This window comes from Thalia democratica, chromosome 2 (genome assembly GCF_965202585.1).
Source record: "Thalia democratica chromosome 2, ktThaDemo2.hap1.1, whole genome shotgun sequence".
Classification (NCBI taxonomy): domain Eukaryota; kingdom Metazoa; phylum Chordata; class Thaliacea; order Salpida; family Salpidae; genus Thalia; species Thalia democratica.
In genome coordinates this window covers 75932033-75950501 of record NC_139166.1, presented here as the reverse complement: position 1 = coordinate 75950501, position 18469 = coordinate 75932033, and the positions used below count along the sequence as shown (strand labels likewise).

Sequence of the window (18469 nt, the reverse complement as noted above, 5' to 3'; positions counted from 1 at the left end):
ATGTAAAGCGTTAGTCAACTTTCAAACTTTTAATATGCATTAAAACTAGATTATTAAACTGTTATTGATCGAACTGTTTATCTAGTTTAAGCTAAAAATGCATACACTTTAGTCATTATAAACACACGTATGACTCTGTTATAAGTTTTTTTTATTTATATTTGGTACAAGCTGATTGAAAACTTTAGTATGTTCATATGTTAAATAAAAATTAAGAGTTTATTACACTCTATTTAAAAAATTTCTCAGTGGATAAAGTTATACAGTTTTGACTTCTTGCTTATTTATAGTATTTTATATTTATGTTTGTTAAATCGCAAATATTGATTTTAATATGTTTAAATATAAAAAAAATTATATATAATTATGTTTTATTTATATAAAATTTATAGACTGCGGTTAATAAGTTGCTTACTTTTTAAACAATCAGCTATTGAAAACTTAAAATGCTTAAAAACTTTTAAAAGTTATTAGCAAACAACACCACAAACAACTACAAACAACGAGTACAAAAGTTTATGACTAATTTTTTACTTCCGTTGTTGATTTTAAAGCACTAAATAAAAAGCTCATTAGTATTAAACGCTAAACTTATAACCTAGACTGTTGCTAAAAGCAGAGATGATTTTGATTTATTTAAACAGATTTAGTTGCAGAAAATAAGTAAAAAAGAAGTTTTATAAAAATAGTTAAACAAAAGTTTAACAGTTTTAAAAATTGTAACAAGATGATACTTATTAGAAAAATTTAAGTTATGTATTCTCGAATATTAGACATTTAAGATAAAAAATTAAAAATCTTGCAGAGAATTTAGAGTTGTATTCCTAGTTTTATTCTAAAGTATTTTTAAGATTAATCTTACAGATTGTAAATGTGTTTAGAAGAAAGTTTAATGGTTTTTAAGCTTAACTTAATATTTTAGTTTAATTCTTTATACAAACTTTTTATAAAATACATAAAAGTTTTAAATTTATTCAAAATTTTAATTTAAACGTTTAAATACTTCATTTTATCAAATACAAAAAATCAAATACTTTAGAAAAATAAGTTATTTTAAAATATAAAAGTTTTATTTATTTATTTTTAAATATTACTTTTTACATTCCTTAAAAATTTTATAGAAGATAAAAAACAATATTTAGTTATTATTAAATAAAAAAGCTTTTTATGAAAATAATTTGCTAGTAATGGAAATGAATTATCCTGTTAACAAGTTAGTTTTAGCTGAGATAAATATTTAAAATTATTTTACCCTTTTAAAATTATATTTATTAAAAAAAAAATATAAGTAAATTATTAAACTTTTTTTAGTTGTGGTAAATTTTCGAGTTCTGAAATGTGTAATTAAATAACTTAGGGTTAAAATAAATTCTTAGAGCTTTTATTTAAGCTTCTCTAAATGTTGCTATTTAAAACATACTAAAGTATTTTGCATTATTTTCGTCTTAATTTATTCGTTGCAAAGTCTGATAAAAATTAAATAAAAAGTAATAACTACTGAAGAATGCATTTTCAAAAGTTTTTAAGCAGTAAAAATTATTTCAGCCTAAGTGTAGAACAAAGGTCAATTTTGAGCTTCAAAAATATCAACTATTATGTAAAAGGTAAGCATTGTCAGCAAAAGTTACATGGGTTATTTTATTATTTTTAGTTGTTATAATAACTTAATATATATCGAAGCATATGTAATAAATTACAATTTAATATTTTAATTGCTCCTTCTAATTTTTTTAACTTTAGTTATATATTATATTTAACCAACTTCTAGGATTTAAATGATAATTTTTTTTAATGTTGCCGATAAAAAAAAAAAAAACTTCTGGATGCATGTGCTTGGTAATTGGATTTACTATGTTTCAAGTAATTCGCTTTGTTAATTAATTTAAATGCATACTGCATTAAACTAATTTTAAGCTTTTTTTAAGCTTTACAAAAACTTTAGACAAAAAATCGAGTGACAAGAAAGGAAAGCATGTGCTTAAAGACTTAAGGTAAAGGCCATCATTTATTATGTTTAAACATTTACTACTCTACAACTCTTCAAACTAAATTTCAAGATTCCATACAAGCTCTTTAGTAGTTAATTCTCAGCTTTTAATAATAAATTGTTTTATACAGGGGAATAATGAAGCCAGGATTGAACGCCATCGTAGGACCTACCGGATCGGGAAAAACCTCGTTAGTTTGTACTTTGCACACATTTAGTTCTGTAACAAAAAATATTTTCTAGAGCCAAACGAATGCTATTTAAACTGCTAAATTTTACTTTTCACCTTGAAATTTTCGCCAGTCATCAACTGGTATTGACTTTTATGTTTGACTGGTTGTTTTTGCAAGGAATGCTGACAACAAATACAAATCAGCAAATTTGTTTGTGTTTGAGGTTCTACGTTTTGGCTGTTTTTTATTATGAAGCAATTGATACAAAGATTAAAATTATTCGATCCACACTGAATTCTAACTTAAACATTTCTAAAAACTAAAAACTTTAAAAGATTTTAGAAGTTTTATAAAGAATAATTTATTTTAAAGAGAAATTGTTTTGCTAAAGGATTGAAGACTGTTGTCTTTGTACTTTTAAGTAACTTTTATTTTTAAAACTGGTCCATTTTGATTTGAGTAAAAGAAAAGTTTTATTAGTACAAACAAATGAAGTTTCCAGTTATAGTTTAAAACTTATTGTTATTTTAAACAGGCTTTAATGCTTGCGGTTATTAGCTTCTAAAGGAAACAGGATAATTTATTTATACTGTTTATTATAGCTTGAAATAACCTTTTACAACACACAAAACGATTTCAATTTTTTTTAAATAAAGTTTTCTGTTATGAATTTAACTTATAACTAATATATTTAGATTTCCTATCCTATAAGTTTTTATTAGTAAAACAACACTTAGTTGTAAGTCATTATTAAAAATTTAGAGTTAACTTAAACTTCGTACCAACAATAAATTTTAGCTGTTACAAGTAATAATTCTAGAGTAAAAATTGACGTTTTTGTAAGCAGATAATGTGGCTATAATTAAATTGTAAATTTTACAAAACTCAATAGTCAAGCGGTGTAATTTGTTTGTAAAGATAATTTGAATTGTATTTTACAAACAACTATTACTTACAGTCTTTTAGATGTCTTAGCTGGCCGTAAAAATCTGGAAAACGTCAGCGGTGATATCAAATTGAATGGAAACGTTTTACCTGAAAATTTTAAAAGAATTAGCGGGTATGTACTTCAGGTTTGCTGAATTGTTGGTATTGAAAAAAAAAAAGTATTTTTGTTTATTTAAAGCCTAAAAAACATAGTTTCTTAAAAAGCAGACTGATTTTAAATCTAAAAATTTATTTTTGATCATCTTTAAAATACTGTTTCAAGGGTTTTATCAACCAACCGAAAAGTAACTATTTTTCAACCGTTAACCATAAAGGATTAAATACTTTAAAGAAAATTCTATGGTTACTTAACGTTCATAAAATATGATTTATCCTAATTTTTCTAACTTAAACAAGTTTAAGCGTACAGTTTAAATAGGTTTTTATTTATATTGTACTACGATTTACAATCTTTCTTTATTTTAAATTAGAAATGTAATCAGTTCAAATTATGTCCGTACCTTTGTACCACCAAATTTTTGCTAATCATAATCAAAACCAATCACCAACAAAAAAATTCCCCCAAACAGAAAGACAACTTAATGGGAACGCTGACGGTGAGGGAGAACCTGATGTTCTACGCCAGCTTGCGGTTGCCATCAAAAATTTTGGTCGATCAGAAAAAGCAGCTGGTCGATAGAGTCCTCGAAGATCTGGCAATATGCCATTGCGCCGACACAAGAGTTTATTCCGGAATTATTACATTTAAAAAAAATCTTTAATGATAAGAGTAAATTTGTTAAACAAGAGTTTGAGTAAATACTATTACTTCTGTTATAGTAAAACCTATTTCATATTTTTTTTTAATTATTAAGTTTCGTGCTGTATTGAATATTTGAAACTAAGTCAGAATCATTATATTGTATTCTGAATTTTACTGGTAACGATCTTAATAACCTATCTTGAAAAAAAAACCAGATAAGGTAAAATCAACATATAAAAGTGCTTAAGTAAGTTTTTAAAGTCGACAATAAATGTTTCAAACTATCTAATTATATATATTTTTTAAATCGGTTTTATAATTAGTACAACTAATTTTTGAATTTTTAAGTTTAATGCTATGGTGAAAAATTAAAAGTAAATTTAGCTTGTTACGTTTCACTGTGAATTCTAATACCTACAGTCTTAAATGTAATAACTTTGTTATAAGTTAAAAAACACAGCCATTCAAGAAATAACATTTTTTAAACTAACTAAATTGTAAGTTTTATTAAAAAGCTACCTGAGATCACTTTTCAACAAACTAGATCTCCAAAATTCAAAGGTAGGACATTTTACTAACTGACAAAAAGCGTTTATTAAAGATACCTACGATAGTTCCTTACAACTAATATAAAAACCCATAAACAAGATAAATTTTTATAAAGTATAAATAAACATAATGTTCCAAGGTGGGAGACAACAACCTGCGGGGGATCAGCAGCGGGGAGATGAAGAGAGCGTGCATCGCGGTTGAGCTGATCACGAGACCTTCGATCATCTTCCTCGACGAACCAACCACCGGGCTGGACAGCGCCACCGCCCGTGACGTCATCACGCTGCTGCACGAGTCAGTTGTGACGTCATAGTTGCAAATCGTAAACTTAGAACCAAAATGATAATGGGAAGAGCTTATATGCATTAGTAACTTTTACAGCAATGTAATAGATAGCATATTATTTGATTAAAAGTATTGCAATTAGTCTAAAGCTGCACAAGTCAGTTGTGACGTCATAATTGCAAATTGTAAACTTAGAACTTATTATATTAGTAACTTTTACAGCAATGTAACAGATAAAATATTATTCGATTAAAAGTATTGCAATTAGTATAAAGCTGCACAAGTCAGTTGTGACGTCATAATTAGTTTGTGAGCAAAGTTATGTGCGAAGTATGTAATAAATAAAATCTTGAAATAATAAAAAAAAATTAAATGTGAAGCGTTATCATACCTTTCACAATGAAGAAAACTAAGCTAAGAAAAGTTTAAATGTTTGTCTTTTAGATTGTGCAACATAAAGTTTGCTGAAAAATATACATAGTGACTTTTAAAGAGTAAATTTAAGGATAACAAAGCAGATTTTTTGTTTTTGGAATTTTTGTCAAGTACTTATGTTGTTTACTTTAATAGTAACAAAAACATATTTTATGACTGTACAATAACTTGCTGGTTTCAAACACAAATAAACTAGGATTTAGTATCATGATCTATATTAAGGAAGCTTTCTTTACGCAAACGTGTATTTTCTTCTAGAATTGTTAGTTTTTCTTTTATAATTTTCAATTAAAGTTAAAAAATACTTTAAGAACCTGTATCATTGAGTATTAAAATATTTTATAGCACTGTTAAATGTAAGCCGATAAAAATAAATCTTTACTTAAAGTTGCTAATCTGAGGTACAAATATTCGGTTTTTATTCAAACCACAACTTTAACCTATTACTTTTTTCAGTTTGTCGAAGCAGGGCAGAACGATAGTATTTTCAATACACCAGCCGAGGTATCGTATATTCAGTTCGTTCGACACGATTACGCTGCTTGCCAGAGGAAGAATGGTTTACCATGGACCAACGACGCAAGCCTTACCCCATTTCACTTCGCTTGGTACGATAAAAAGTTGTTTACAAGCATTAGTGCAATGCATTTTAATAAGGATAGTGTGAACTATATCTTTATGTCTTTGTAATGACTAAATTTTGTTTAACAAGAAAATAGTTAAAGCATGTTAATGAAGCGTATATTTTTATTTAATTTTTTTGATGAGATTTTCTTACTTAATTTTTAAATGCTTTAGACATTGAAATCGTAGAAAAAATTTTTAGCAAGAGTAACCTTTGACTCTGATCTAAATCCTTCCTCACATTTGAAGTAAAAAATTTTCAAAATCAATAAAAGTTTTATAACTTATTCAAATATATCAAACAGCTCATGAAAAACAACACGTTACAATTTATTTTTTAAAGTAATTTAAAAAAAAAACACTACGCAGACCACAAATATACTTATGTTTCTGTTTATAACAACCAAATTGAAAGGATTTAGTTTTAGTAAAGACTAAAATAAATCCTGAAACATATACGTTTAAAAAAGCATGTTATCCTCGAATAAAATATTCCTTTAAACATGAAATTTACAATAAATAAAATTAAAGTAGTAATAATATGTTGGTAGGCTGCAGTAGAACTGTTTTGCAACTTTTTTCATTTATTTTACTTTGCAAACGAAAAAACCAGCAATAATTGAGCAATAGATTTATTTGTTTTATTAACTCACGTTACTCGAACAATAATTAAATACAACTTTTGATTTATCAAAACAAAGTTAATAAAAAAGTAAACTTAAATTTAACAAAAAAAATACTTTGGCCAAAAAAAATTTGGACTGTGTTGCTGCAGCCGACATATAAAATTTGGTTTGTGATAACTCGCTTTGTCTTAAATAATTAATTGTAAATTAATTTCTTAATCACTACGTGTCCTTTATATTTTCAAAACCATCGACTTTTGATAAAATGACAAGCTATTTGCTCGGAACAGCAAAAATGTAGACAATTAAATTGTTTACAACACCAACTTGTACAATAACAATAAATATAATAATTATTATTTGAAAGGGTACCGATGCGAGGAACACAACAATCCAGCCGACTTCTTTCTCGACATCGTCAACGGTGACGCTTCCAAATATGACGTCACAATCGACACAGTTGAGCAGATGAGTAAAACCGATGAGGAGTGTTGTGAAATGGCCAGGACATTGAACGAAAAGTATTTGAGTTCGGATGCAAGCAAGACTACTGAAAAAGAATTTGAAGCGATTTGTAAAAGTTAGTTTGTAAAAAACTTTAAAAATGTATATTTTTCAATTAATATAAAAAACAAATGCCGTTTTTGGCTAAGCAATTAAGCCTTTATTAATAAACTATACTAACCGAATACAAACTTTTTTTAAAAATATTGTTTAATTTTATCTTTTTCTCAGTTTAATAATAAATTTATTTATTTACACAAAGGCAACGACGTTTCACCCCTAAGGGATCTTCAGGCCTGCAAAATAAAATAAAAATAAGACGGTGGATAACTAAAAATATATAATAAAGCAAGACATTATAATCAAATTCAAATTAAATTAAAAATCATATTATCAATACAGTATTATTACTAAATAGTTAAATTTACAAAATTAAAAACAATAATAATGAAAAAATAATTTTAAGTTATAAATAGCATTTAAACTTATTATAAATGATATGTTTTATACAGATTTAGATTTAGCTTATAACAACACAAAACAAAATGGCATTTAACAAATAAGGGTACAAGCAAAAACAAAAATAAGTAATAAAAGTTTTAAATACGCTAAGTTTTAAAGTAAAATTTTCTAAAGTGCGGGCAGGCGTAGAAGAGCTCTTATCTTTTGTTTAAAATTCGTTTCTTGTTAGCAAGTACTATTTCAATTTTTCCAGGTTACAAGTCTTGCAGATTTTACCTATATTTTTTATTTACTAATCTTTTGAATGATGCTCCACCTTAAATCGTAGCAAGTGTTATTGTTTTTTAATCTCCAAATGTACTTGGAAAGTTCTGTTGCCTTGTTTTTTTCTTTCCTAATATCACTAATGTGTGCATACAATCTCTTCTTAAATTGGCCTCCCGTGGATCCTATATATTCCTTTATTTTGATCTGACTAGTGATTGTTGCCTTATAAAACATTCTCCTGCAAGCATTTACCACTTAAGGGGCAGAATCTTTATCGCTGCAGTTACACGTCTTATTCTCTTGGTCGTTCTTATGATTCAATTTACTTAGTATCTTGTTGTTGTGGCCACTTATTAATGATTTAATATTTTCCATACAACAGTATGATATTTTGCAATTGTAGAACTTAGAAAACAGGTAAATGCAAGGACTATTCCTTGGGCACAACAGGTCTCAACAAGTTTAATTTCGGAGACAAAGTTCTCTTGAAGATATTCTTCATGCTCTCTGTTTTGAAATGTTTGTCAATTAGATCTAAGAATTTTCTCCCAATGTTAGTTTTAACTGATTGGCAGTATGGGGGATTAAAAAACACAATTTTTCTTCTTCGTTTACGTTTCTTTTTGTCAAGAGGGTTTGTTTTGTTTTCATATTTAAGTTTGTGTTTAAAGTTTGATTGGAGTAGAGAAATTTGATAGCTATGCTTTGTATTATCAAAGGTTCTTTGGTCTGTAGACAGCCTAATTAACCTTTTCTCTATCATTTTGGGTAGGTTTTTCTTGATTATCGTCGGATGGTTGGAGTTATTGTTGATGTATCTTATTGAGGAGTTTTCTTTTCTGTATGGCATATGACAACTGTTGGTTAGGTCTAATGTGATGTCCAAGAAGTTGCATCTAGTCATACCAATTTCCATTGTGATATTAAAACCGATGTCTTTAAAGATCTTTATCGTTTGCTTTTTTATGTTATCAAGGTCCTGATTGTTTTTGTGCTTGATGATTGCCAAACCATCATCCCTATAAAAGCCTATCTTGTTTGACATGTATGTTTTCCCTAATCTATCAAGAATGTATAAGCCAATAAGGTCGCATAACTCAGCTCCGAAGTACGAACCCATAGGGACGTCGAAAGATGATTCTTGATCTTTCTTGGTCCACACTTTTCCGTCTTAGGTGAGCACTGAATTACATGTGTGGGTTATAATGTTCACATCTTCTTTTTAATTTTGCTGGCCGAAGATCCCTTAGGGGTGAAACGTCGTTGCTTTTGTGTAAATAAATAAATTTAATATTAACTTTGTCTCCGAAATTAAACTTGTTGAGACCTGTTGTGCCCAAGGAATAGTCCTTGCATTTACCTTATTTCTAAGTTTAAAACTTATAAACTTTTTTTTTGTTTATGTAAAAGCTTTTAAAGAAAAGTTCAATTAAAAATATAAATTTACAGCTAAAGAAACAGTTCCGTAGCACTAGTAGTTTTTGATTTAGTTATATCCAAATTTTTCTGATGTTGACAAAAAATGATAGAGTCAAACACTGTATAAAAATTCTAGCTATTTTATTTTATAGAGAACTATGATTATTTATAAACTTTTGATATGGGTCTAATTTTTTTTTACCATATCATACTTTTTGTAAATTCCTTTTATGCTTTGAAATCTAAATAAGTTTTTTAAGCACTAGTACCTTAGTATTAATTTAATTGATTTTTGACTTAAGTTCAAAATTAAATTTTAGTTTAAATTCAGTTAAAACAGTAGCAAAACTTCTTTTTAAAGAAAAAATTTAAACTTGTTTTATAATGTTGACAATAATCATAAAATAAAATATAATTAGAAACAATGAGAAAGAAACAGAGTTAGGCAACTTTTTTGAATATGTAAAATAATACTATTTTTTATAATAATAAAAACACAATAAAAACTAAACTTTTCCAAAACTAAAGCATTAAGATAATACTTCTTTTAAATTTAATTTTTCCAGTGTTTAAATATTATAGATATAGTTCAGTTTAATATTTAAATGCTTTGTAAACTTATGTCGTACAAAACTATTGTTTAAACAATCAAACACTGGATAATTGCAGGCCAGATAAGTGAGAACTTGTTTCACTCAGATGATGACGTCAACGCGTTTCGTCACCAACTGAAGGTACTTTTGAAGAGGGATTTTCTCAGTCTCGTCAGGAACCGAACTCGTCTGTTTATCAACGTATGTTTACGGTTAAAACAAAGTGGTATTGTTATCAATAAAATACTTTATATACAATTGATTGTATTTTTATTTTATAACCGGTGAAGTAGTATTTTTTTGTAAATTGTTTAGTTATAAATGACTGTTAGTAATAACTTTTATAGTATTAAGAAGCTTAATTTATTTTTTGTCAATTAATATGCTTAAAAAGTACTTTGTCTAAAAGTCTGTAATTATTTCATCAAGTACTTTTTAACTATTTTTTGACTAGCTAAAAGGTATTTTTTCTAATTTGTATTTTAGTTACTACAAAAAATTGAAATACATCACGTCTAAAATGAGAGTTGTTTTATATTTTCTAGCCTAAAAAATCTAAATAATCCATAATACACAAAATATTCTTTTACTTTACTTTGTTTTAGATTTTTAAACCTTTTAATGTTTATTGATGAATAATTTATCAATAAAAAACTGTTTTTGCAAAATAACTTGTCAACGTTTTACAATACAAATATGATAAATACTTAAATATTATTTACTAACTATTGTACTGATTAAAAAGTTAACATAATAATATGAGATTGTTTTTTTTTTAAGATAACCAAAGTCAAAACTGTACGTTCTTAAAATAAATTTTGTTTACATCTTTTAATAAAATAGGTAGAAGTATGTAAAAAATGTTATTATCAAAAATACACATTACAATAAGTTAATTACAAAAATGAAAATATTTTTAAAAACTAATTTTAAACAATTTGTACTATAAAGACAAATACTACAAAATAGAATCTAGCATATCTGAAAAATTTGCAAGAATTAACAAAGATTGATTTATCCAACAGCCTTGTTCGATTATCAAATCAATATGCTCGGATAAGTTGTACCCGAATAAAGTTATAAAAATACTCTATTGTTAATGAACACCACGAAATTATTTATTTTTATTTAATTTTGATTATTTAAAAAAACTGCAGTCTAATAATGCTGTAAATACATTACAATAAGTTATTGTAATTATTGCCACATATTCTGTAATCATTTAATTGAACTTTTGCCTAAGTAGATATTGAATATTTATATGTACTTAAACCAGCATATAATTGCAGGTAGGATTGAACATTGTATTCGGATTTTTTTACGGTATTTTATTCTTTCAATTAGGGCACAAACTAGTCCCAGACTTGCAAAACAGGTAAGTAAGTTGTCTGTGCATGTTCCAATCTTATTTAAAAAAATTTAATTAGACCAGAATTAAACTCAAGGTATACTTTTTTATTTACTTTTTAATTCACGCTAAAAAAGTTTTCTACTTTCTTTTTGTTCTACAAATAAGTATTGTGATCTAAAAATAATTGTGTATACTATTTTTAAAGTTGGTAAAAAAGCATATTAGCTTTAAAAATAAAATTCGATTTCCAGTTACTACAATTTTTTCAACAGGCTTGGAGTTTTGTATGGTTTTATTCTCTATTTATTTTTTGGCTCGCCTAGTGCCATGGAAGTTTTTCATGAAGAAAAAGTACTTTTTTCGTGAGTTTTCAGGTATTACAATAAAAACTAAAGTATTTTTATTATGTCAAATGTCTAACACTGACTGTTTAGAACTTTATCTAAACAAAGTTTAGCATTAGATAAATATAAAAATTAACATTTTATTTGAGCTTTAAAATAAATCATAATCAAAATTTCTATACAATGAGATTTTTGAATACGAAAAAGAAATCAATAAACATATTTATTTATTAAGCAATTTTATTTTGGATTAACTAATAAAATAGTTTTGATTGAAAAAATTCTTAAATTACTAATTTATCACACTACAACAACTTTTATAGGAATTATTATATTACATTTAAGTATAGAAATCATCAAACCAAGTTCCCAATATTATTGTAAACACTGTTATTTTAAGAGAAAAGTAATTAAAAGTCAAAGTTATTTTTCCTTGTAAAAAGTATTTTTTTATTTGTTTTTGTTTTGCAACAATATACTTTAGACACGAGCACGCTTCAGGCTACTACAGGGTAAGCGCCTATTTCATATCTAAATTTCTGATTAAGTTTATTCCATTTTATTATTTGGCACCGCTGTTATTCTCGACTGTGACGTATTGGATGGTAGGTAGGTTAAAATGTCTTAGTTGCTAATTTTTAAATTGCAGTAGTTGAATAAAATTTTTGTCAAAGACAAATTTGATTAAAAACAAATATTATTTGATACATAATTTGCAATTTATAGTAAAATTTTATCACGATATGTTTTCTTTCAATTTTTTTTTTCCAAGTCTACTTTTTTTATTAGTAATTATATCTGTTTTAATGGTGTTTTTTTTTGTAACAGACTTTAATTTTCTCTATCTAGTTTTTATTTTTTAAACTAGTTACGAAGATATTAGTTTTTATATTCATTTAAAAACTGGCTACGCAGGTTTTTCAATCGAGGGCTCGCTATCTTTTGACGATTTTAATAAGTCGGGGGAAAATGACCAGTAAAGCGGTGAATATAAAGTTTTCTACAGACACATTATTTTGCTTTTTAGCTTGCTACTTTACAAATTTTAGCTTATTTATCAGTATTTTACCTTGAGGTAAAGTAGACAATTTTGTTCTAGTAAAAAAAGAGATTAAGTGCTTAAGAGTTTACCAAAGTGGGCAATATCGTCTTATTTAATGAATTTTGGCTATCAGGGGTCAATGACTAGAAAGGCAGAAAATAGGTAATGAAATAACAAAGAGGTGATACCTAATAAAGGGAGCACCTTTTTTATTCCCAAAAAGAAGCTATTTTAAGAATTATTTTGGAAAATTTGATTTACAGCCATAAAATTAAGCTTAAACTTTGTAAATGTAAACTTTTTAACATATTTTAGTTCTTTATTAAAATATTATGCAATTGAATTGAAATAAATCCTCTTCTGCATGTGTTGTTATATGATTTTAACTATAAATTATATAACAATTACGTTATAATATATAACTTTACTAATATTTAGTACAATATATAATTTAAATTATCTTTACTACCAACACCACATGCAGGTTTGAAAAGTGGAATCCAGGAGTTCGTGAAATTTCTGTCCATACTGGCGTCGGTGGCGTCTTGCGCGCTGGGCGTGACAGCTTTCATCACCAGCTACTTGTCGTCGTTCCTGGCCGTGAGCAACGTCGTCAAGCTGTGGTACGCGTTCAATGTGGTCAGTTCAACTACTAACCTGTCTTTTATGTGGTGACAGGTCACAAATGCACGGGGCGTCACTTTTGCATGAGCTTTTGTTGTTCTAACCAAGAACTTTAACAACTTTTTATCAAAACGTTTTCCAATAGATAAATGTTTTTTGAAACTAGATTCCTTGTTTAAGCTTTAGTCAGTTCGTGCAAAAATGTTGCTCCGTGCATTCCTGACACCTACTCATTGTTTGTACATTCAGCGTTGAGTAGTGGAAGAACTTTATTTTTTTAATGCGGTGTTTTGGAATTATTCCACTTATAAATAAAGTTATAAAACATAACATTTTTCTAACAGATGTTTGCGGTTTTTTTTGTGAATCTGGACAGCGTGCCAGCTTGGTTGTCATGGGTACGACACGTAAGCATTGCCAAATACGCCTTCAATGTGAGTCACTGGTTTTTTTAAGTCAGTAGTATATTTTTTGTTTTAAGTTCTTCAATGGCAACGGTGATCATGTTTAGTGTTGTTTTGTTAAAAATTAACATTTTTAGAAGATATACACTTTGTAATAAAGTTTGTGATACTTTATCATTTTACGCTCAAACTGGCACTTTTACAATTAAAAATATATATTTTTTTTAAAACGTTAATATTGTTAAGTTGTACCAAATATTAAAACTAACCTAAAAATTTAGCTTTAGCTTTTAAGTTCTTAAAAATTGAAAGTACAATCTAAACAGGATTTACAGAGTTCATTTTTATAATTGCGCCCAAGTTTAAAAAGCTATGACCCCATTTAACCAGGAAACAGAAGACATTTTTTATTTATGGGTCAAATAAGAAAAATAAAGATTTTCGTAGTTTGTAGATGTAGTTACCACGTGACTTTTTTACTCTTCATTTTTAACTCTAGAATGTCTTTTTTTAATTTCAAATCTTTTATCAATTATCCCACAGTCTTTTTTTTTACTCCTAACTACAAACTCCAGAACATCTATCGTAAGTAGTTTGATTACAGATTTACTTGTTTTGCTTTTTAATTGTTAGAAGTCAAATACTTTATAGCAAACCAAAGTTAGTAAAATAGACAACTAAAGAGTAAAAATTATAACACTGCCGTAAAATTCTAAAATCTCCCCACTCACAGTCTCGCCTCATTACTACCCTCCGACTTGATAAAAATGCCCAAAAAGGGCGATAAAGTCCCCTTTGTGAAATTCAATTTTAAAACACTAGTAAATATTTAAATTTGAAAGAACAGATTTTTAATGCATGTAGTTCTTAAACTAGTTTTTCTAGCAATTTAAACTGAGCTTAGTAGCTTACGTGTACAACATTAATACTTTTATCATTAAATGGCATAAGACAACCTTAAAATTTGAAAATACTTTCAAAAAAAAAGTTTAGTTATTAAAATAAATTATATTTGTTTTAAATTATCTAAGTTAATCCGCATACTTGACAAAACATCTATTTTTATTTCTAACTGAAGAAATTTAGATACTATTTTAACTAATTTTACTATAAAAAAAATTAATTTTCAAGTTAAATAAATGTCTAATTTGAAATAAAACATCTAAAAATTCAATTAATATTGATAGAGTGTCTCTTAAAAGATTACTTCACTATACTAAAAGAAAAAGACTAAAGGTTTATGTGTGATACTTTTCTTTTTTACTTTATATAACAGTTGTAACCAATATTTATTTCGATCGTCAGTAAAAAAGTTGAGATGTTCGCGACGTCAACAATAAATGACGAACTTCATCACACGACCAACAACATCGTCCGAGACAACCTACAATCTGTTTCATCCTTATTAGGACTCATCAGGCAGGCATAGTCGCAACAAACCGCTGTTGAGATCTTAACAAGCGGGCTTAAGTACTAAGTACTGAAGCGACCGTTTGTGAGTAAAGTTGAAAAAATTGACACAGCTAAATCATTCACAGCCCAACGTCTTAGACATTGTCAGCTTGTTGTGATATTATAGTCTGTGCTCGTTTGATCAGTTTTAACAAATATATTTTTCAGCCTTCATCAACAAAGTGAGATGTTTGCGCCATCAAAAACAAATAATTAACTTCACCACACGACCAACAACAACAGTACTTTTAGTACTTTGTACTTAAGCCCACTTAATAAAATCTCAACAGCGGTTTCTTGCGACTATGCCTGCCTAATGAGTCCTAATAAGGACTAAATCGGTCGTAGGTTGTCTCGGATGCTGTTGTTGTTGGTCGGTTGGTGGAGTTCATTATTTATTATGTAATAGCTGTGAAAATAAACTGATGCAACGCAGAAAATAGCATCTTTAAACCAACTTTCTGGTTTATATACGTTGCATTGAAAGTTCTCCTTTTCTCGTTTGATTTAAGACAAGCTAATGCAACAAAATTTTAAAGATATATTAGTACTTTAGAGCAGTAGTCTTCAACCTTTTTTATAGCTGTGTACAGTAAACTACTGTAAAATACATTCTGTGCACACTAGACTAAACTATAAAAGCTTTAAGTTTTAGTTTTTTTTTTGTGCACATTACGACTATTTCTATGCTCACTGCTGTGCACAGATGCACTCTGTGAAGACAACTGCTATAGGGTAACGTTAAAGCTTACAGCTTCACAATTTACATTTAAATTTCCAGTCTGCTTAATTCGATATTTCAAAACTTTCAGGCGCTCGCAATCAACGAGTTCACCGAAAGTTCCTTCACCGAGTGCGTGGATGGGTTGCCATCAAAAAGAAGTGCCGTCGTCACGCACAACTTACACTGCACCGAAATATTCCAGCAGAACGAAATGACCTGGTGCGTTTTGCTTTAAACGACAAAACTCACATAAAATAAAATCGTAACATTTTTTCACCTTAAATATTATTATAATTTACTATCCGATCTTTACTAAACATTTTATTCTATTTACTTTTTTTAGTAAAATTGTAAGAAATATACTTTCTTTATTAACAATTCTTTTTTTGAGATATTAATTAATAGATCACTACTAATCATTATTTTTTGATTTCTTTCAATCATCCAATCAAATTTCAGCGCTCGCACGACGGGCGAGTGTTTCCTCCAATCGCAGCTCGACATTGGCAACGGAATCGCGTTGGACGGCAATTTGGTGTATTATTACGTCATAATTGTTTTATCCGTCGGCGTCGTGTTTTTGTTTATGACATACGTGAGGCTTGCTCGCACCAAAGTTTACAGATGATGGAAAATTGAAAAACTACTGAAATTACTTATTATGATAATAAACTAGTGTATTTATAAAATAAAAATTTGCTATCTATTTGGTTTTGTTTACTTGATCTAAAATAAATAAGCTAAAACATTTGAGTAAAAACAAACATCTTAAAAAAAATCAAATCTCTTGTAACATTCAAAATAATAATCCTTTAGCATACTTTAAGTGAATGCTTTATAGTCGCATAACAAATTAATTGTTAATATTAAGTACCACTCTAATTACTTAAGCAAAAAAAGATTAGTGCTATAAATAGTGTTGTTTTATAGTTTTATCTAAAATGTTTATCGTTGCAAAAGGTAAAGTTTTAAACCGTAGTTTCCTAAACTTTTTCGAAAAATCCCCCTTTAAAGAAATTATAAAAGACATGGGCCCCCTCAAACAAGGTACTCAAAAAACTATCATTAAAAACACTTAAGACTTTTTTTGCGGTCTTGTGCCTCCCCCTTTTACAGCTTATGACCCCCGTAAATTTTCCCATAATATCTAGTATAAGTTTCAAAACTACCATTCAAAACACCTAAGATCTTTTTTTTTGCTCTTCATTATCAACTCCAGAGTATCTGATGTAAGCTTCAAACTATGACCTAATGCCCCCCTCTTTGGCCCCGTTGCTGCCCATGGCCCACTTTGGGAAACCCTGTTTGAGACTGATGTTTATGTTTTACTATTGAAAAAAGTTCAATAAAAAGTTTTTTAAACAAAAGGTAAACATTCACAGTAATATTTATTTTTTTTTAACAAATTAAAGAACTTTGTATTTATGTTTTCAACTTATAAACATTTTTATTACATATTTTGTATCTCAAAAGTTTAAACTTTTATTCGTTTAAACAATAAAGTAATGATTATTTTTTATTTCGAAGTTCAATAAGTATGAGAAAACTTTCATATTGTTTACAAGTTATGAATATCGAGAAATGTTTTTTAAGATTAAAAATAAAAATACATGCTTACGTTTTGATAACAGCATATTTTGGCTCAACTTACAACTGCGAACAGCTCTTTTCATCAATGAAAAATACAAAGATCGAGCTGAGGACAAGGATAACTGATAACCATCTCAACGACATCTTGTCATCTTCAACAAGTCTCCGGATCTTAATAAACTTACGCTGGAAAAGCTTGCTCAGATGAAACAAGGTCTAAACCAGGGTTTCCCAAAGTGGGCGATATCACCCCCCTAGGGGCGATTTTGGTATGTCGAGGGCAATAAATAGTAAAGGGGCGAAAGGGTGGACGATAATTAGTAAGGGGGCGAAAAGGGGACAGTTCTTAAATTTTGTGCAGACATAAAATTTTCATTTTTCAGCTGGTTTTTTAAATAGTTGCTTGCTATTAAATATTTGACCATAAGGTAAAACTTAAAAAAAAAGTGCTAGTTCACGTAAAATTTAGAAAAAAAAATCAAAGCGCTTAGGATTTCTATTTTCAAGTAAATCACATATTTTTATTTATATCTTTTCTCAATTAACAACTACAAAGGTCATAGGCAAATGTAATCCCTCTTGCCATTTTATAACCTGACATATATTCTATTTGTGATCATAAATGGTTTGTAAAAATCTATTTTATCTGTTATAAACTATCAGCTTACGATGTTTCCTATTGTTTTTTGAAAAGTCACTTAGTTAGACTAAAAAATAAAACTTTATTAAAGTCAGTTTTTCAATAGAAAAAAAAGTTGACGTAATTAATTAATATATTTTGAAAGTTTTGTTTTGAAACTAACTTTTGAATATCATGTACTCACATACTTGTTATTTATATTTGGTAATGCATACAGAGGTGAGATGGTTAACAAAGGGAAACTGTCTAGAAAGGTTTTTGGCTGTTTTTAATTCAGTTATTGATTTTTTTTGAAAAGATAAGGTACTGGTAGAAAATCTTGTTAAAAGAAAAATAGACAATGCTTTTATGTCAGACTTATATGGTAAGTTTAACCATTTGAACAAAACTTTACAAGGTAAAAACTTGAACCTTGTGAAAGTCAAAAGTAAGATAACCAGTTTCAGAAACCAACTTGAGATGTACGGAAAAAAATTCAAAAATAATCAGTTTTCACAGTTTGCAAGTTTGGAAAACTTGAAACTTTAAATAAGTGAAGATGAAGTAGAAGTGTTTTTATCTCATCTTGAACAGCTTGAAAGTGATATTGATCTACGGTTTATTGACATTTTTAAACTAAATGTCCCAAAATGGATTATTGATCCCTTCGAAGCAGATCTTTTTGAAGTAAACGTTGACTTA

At 27.9% G+C, this 18469-nt stretch overlaps 1 protein-coding gene across 1 annotated transcript; it reads left to right on the top strand.

The window, feature by feature from the left end:
- The first annotated feature begins 1187 nt into the window (after window positions 1-1187).
- Window positions 1188-16186, top strand: LOC145828954 (broad substrate specificity ATP-binding cassette transporter ABCG2-like). The gene is made up of 12 exons (XM_082936698.1): window positions 1188-1213; window positions 2119-2178; window positions 3119-3233; window positions 3678-3830; window positions 4539-4696; window positions 5579-5730; window positions 6740-6952; window positions 9694-9804; window positions 12839-12993; window positions 13323-13412; window positions 15647-15777; window positions 16018-16186. Exons 1-12 carry the CDS (start codon window positions 1188-1190, stop codon window positions 16184-16186), a joined length of 1533 nt encoding a protein of 510 aa, XP_082792824.1.
- The last annotated feature ends 2283 nt before the right edge of the window (window positions 16187-18469 follow it).

Coding starts and splice junctions, on each gene's coding strand:
- LOC145828954 (XM_082936698.1), top strand. CDS start 1,188: ATGGAAATGAATTATCCTGTTAACAA. Junction 6,953..9,693: donor ATTTGAAGCGATTTGTAAAA/GTTAGTTTGTAA, acceptor GGATAATTGCAG/GCCAGATAAGTGAGAACTTG. Junction 12,994..13,322: donor TGTGGTACGCGTTCAATGTG/GTCAGTTCAACT, acceptor TTTTTCTAACAG/ATGTTTGCGGTTTTTTTTGT.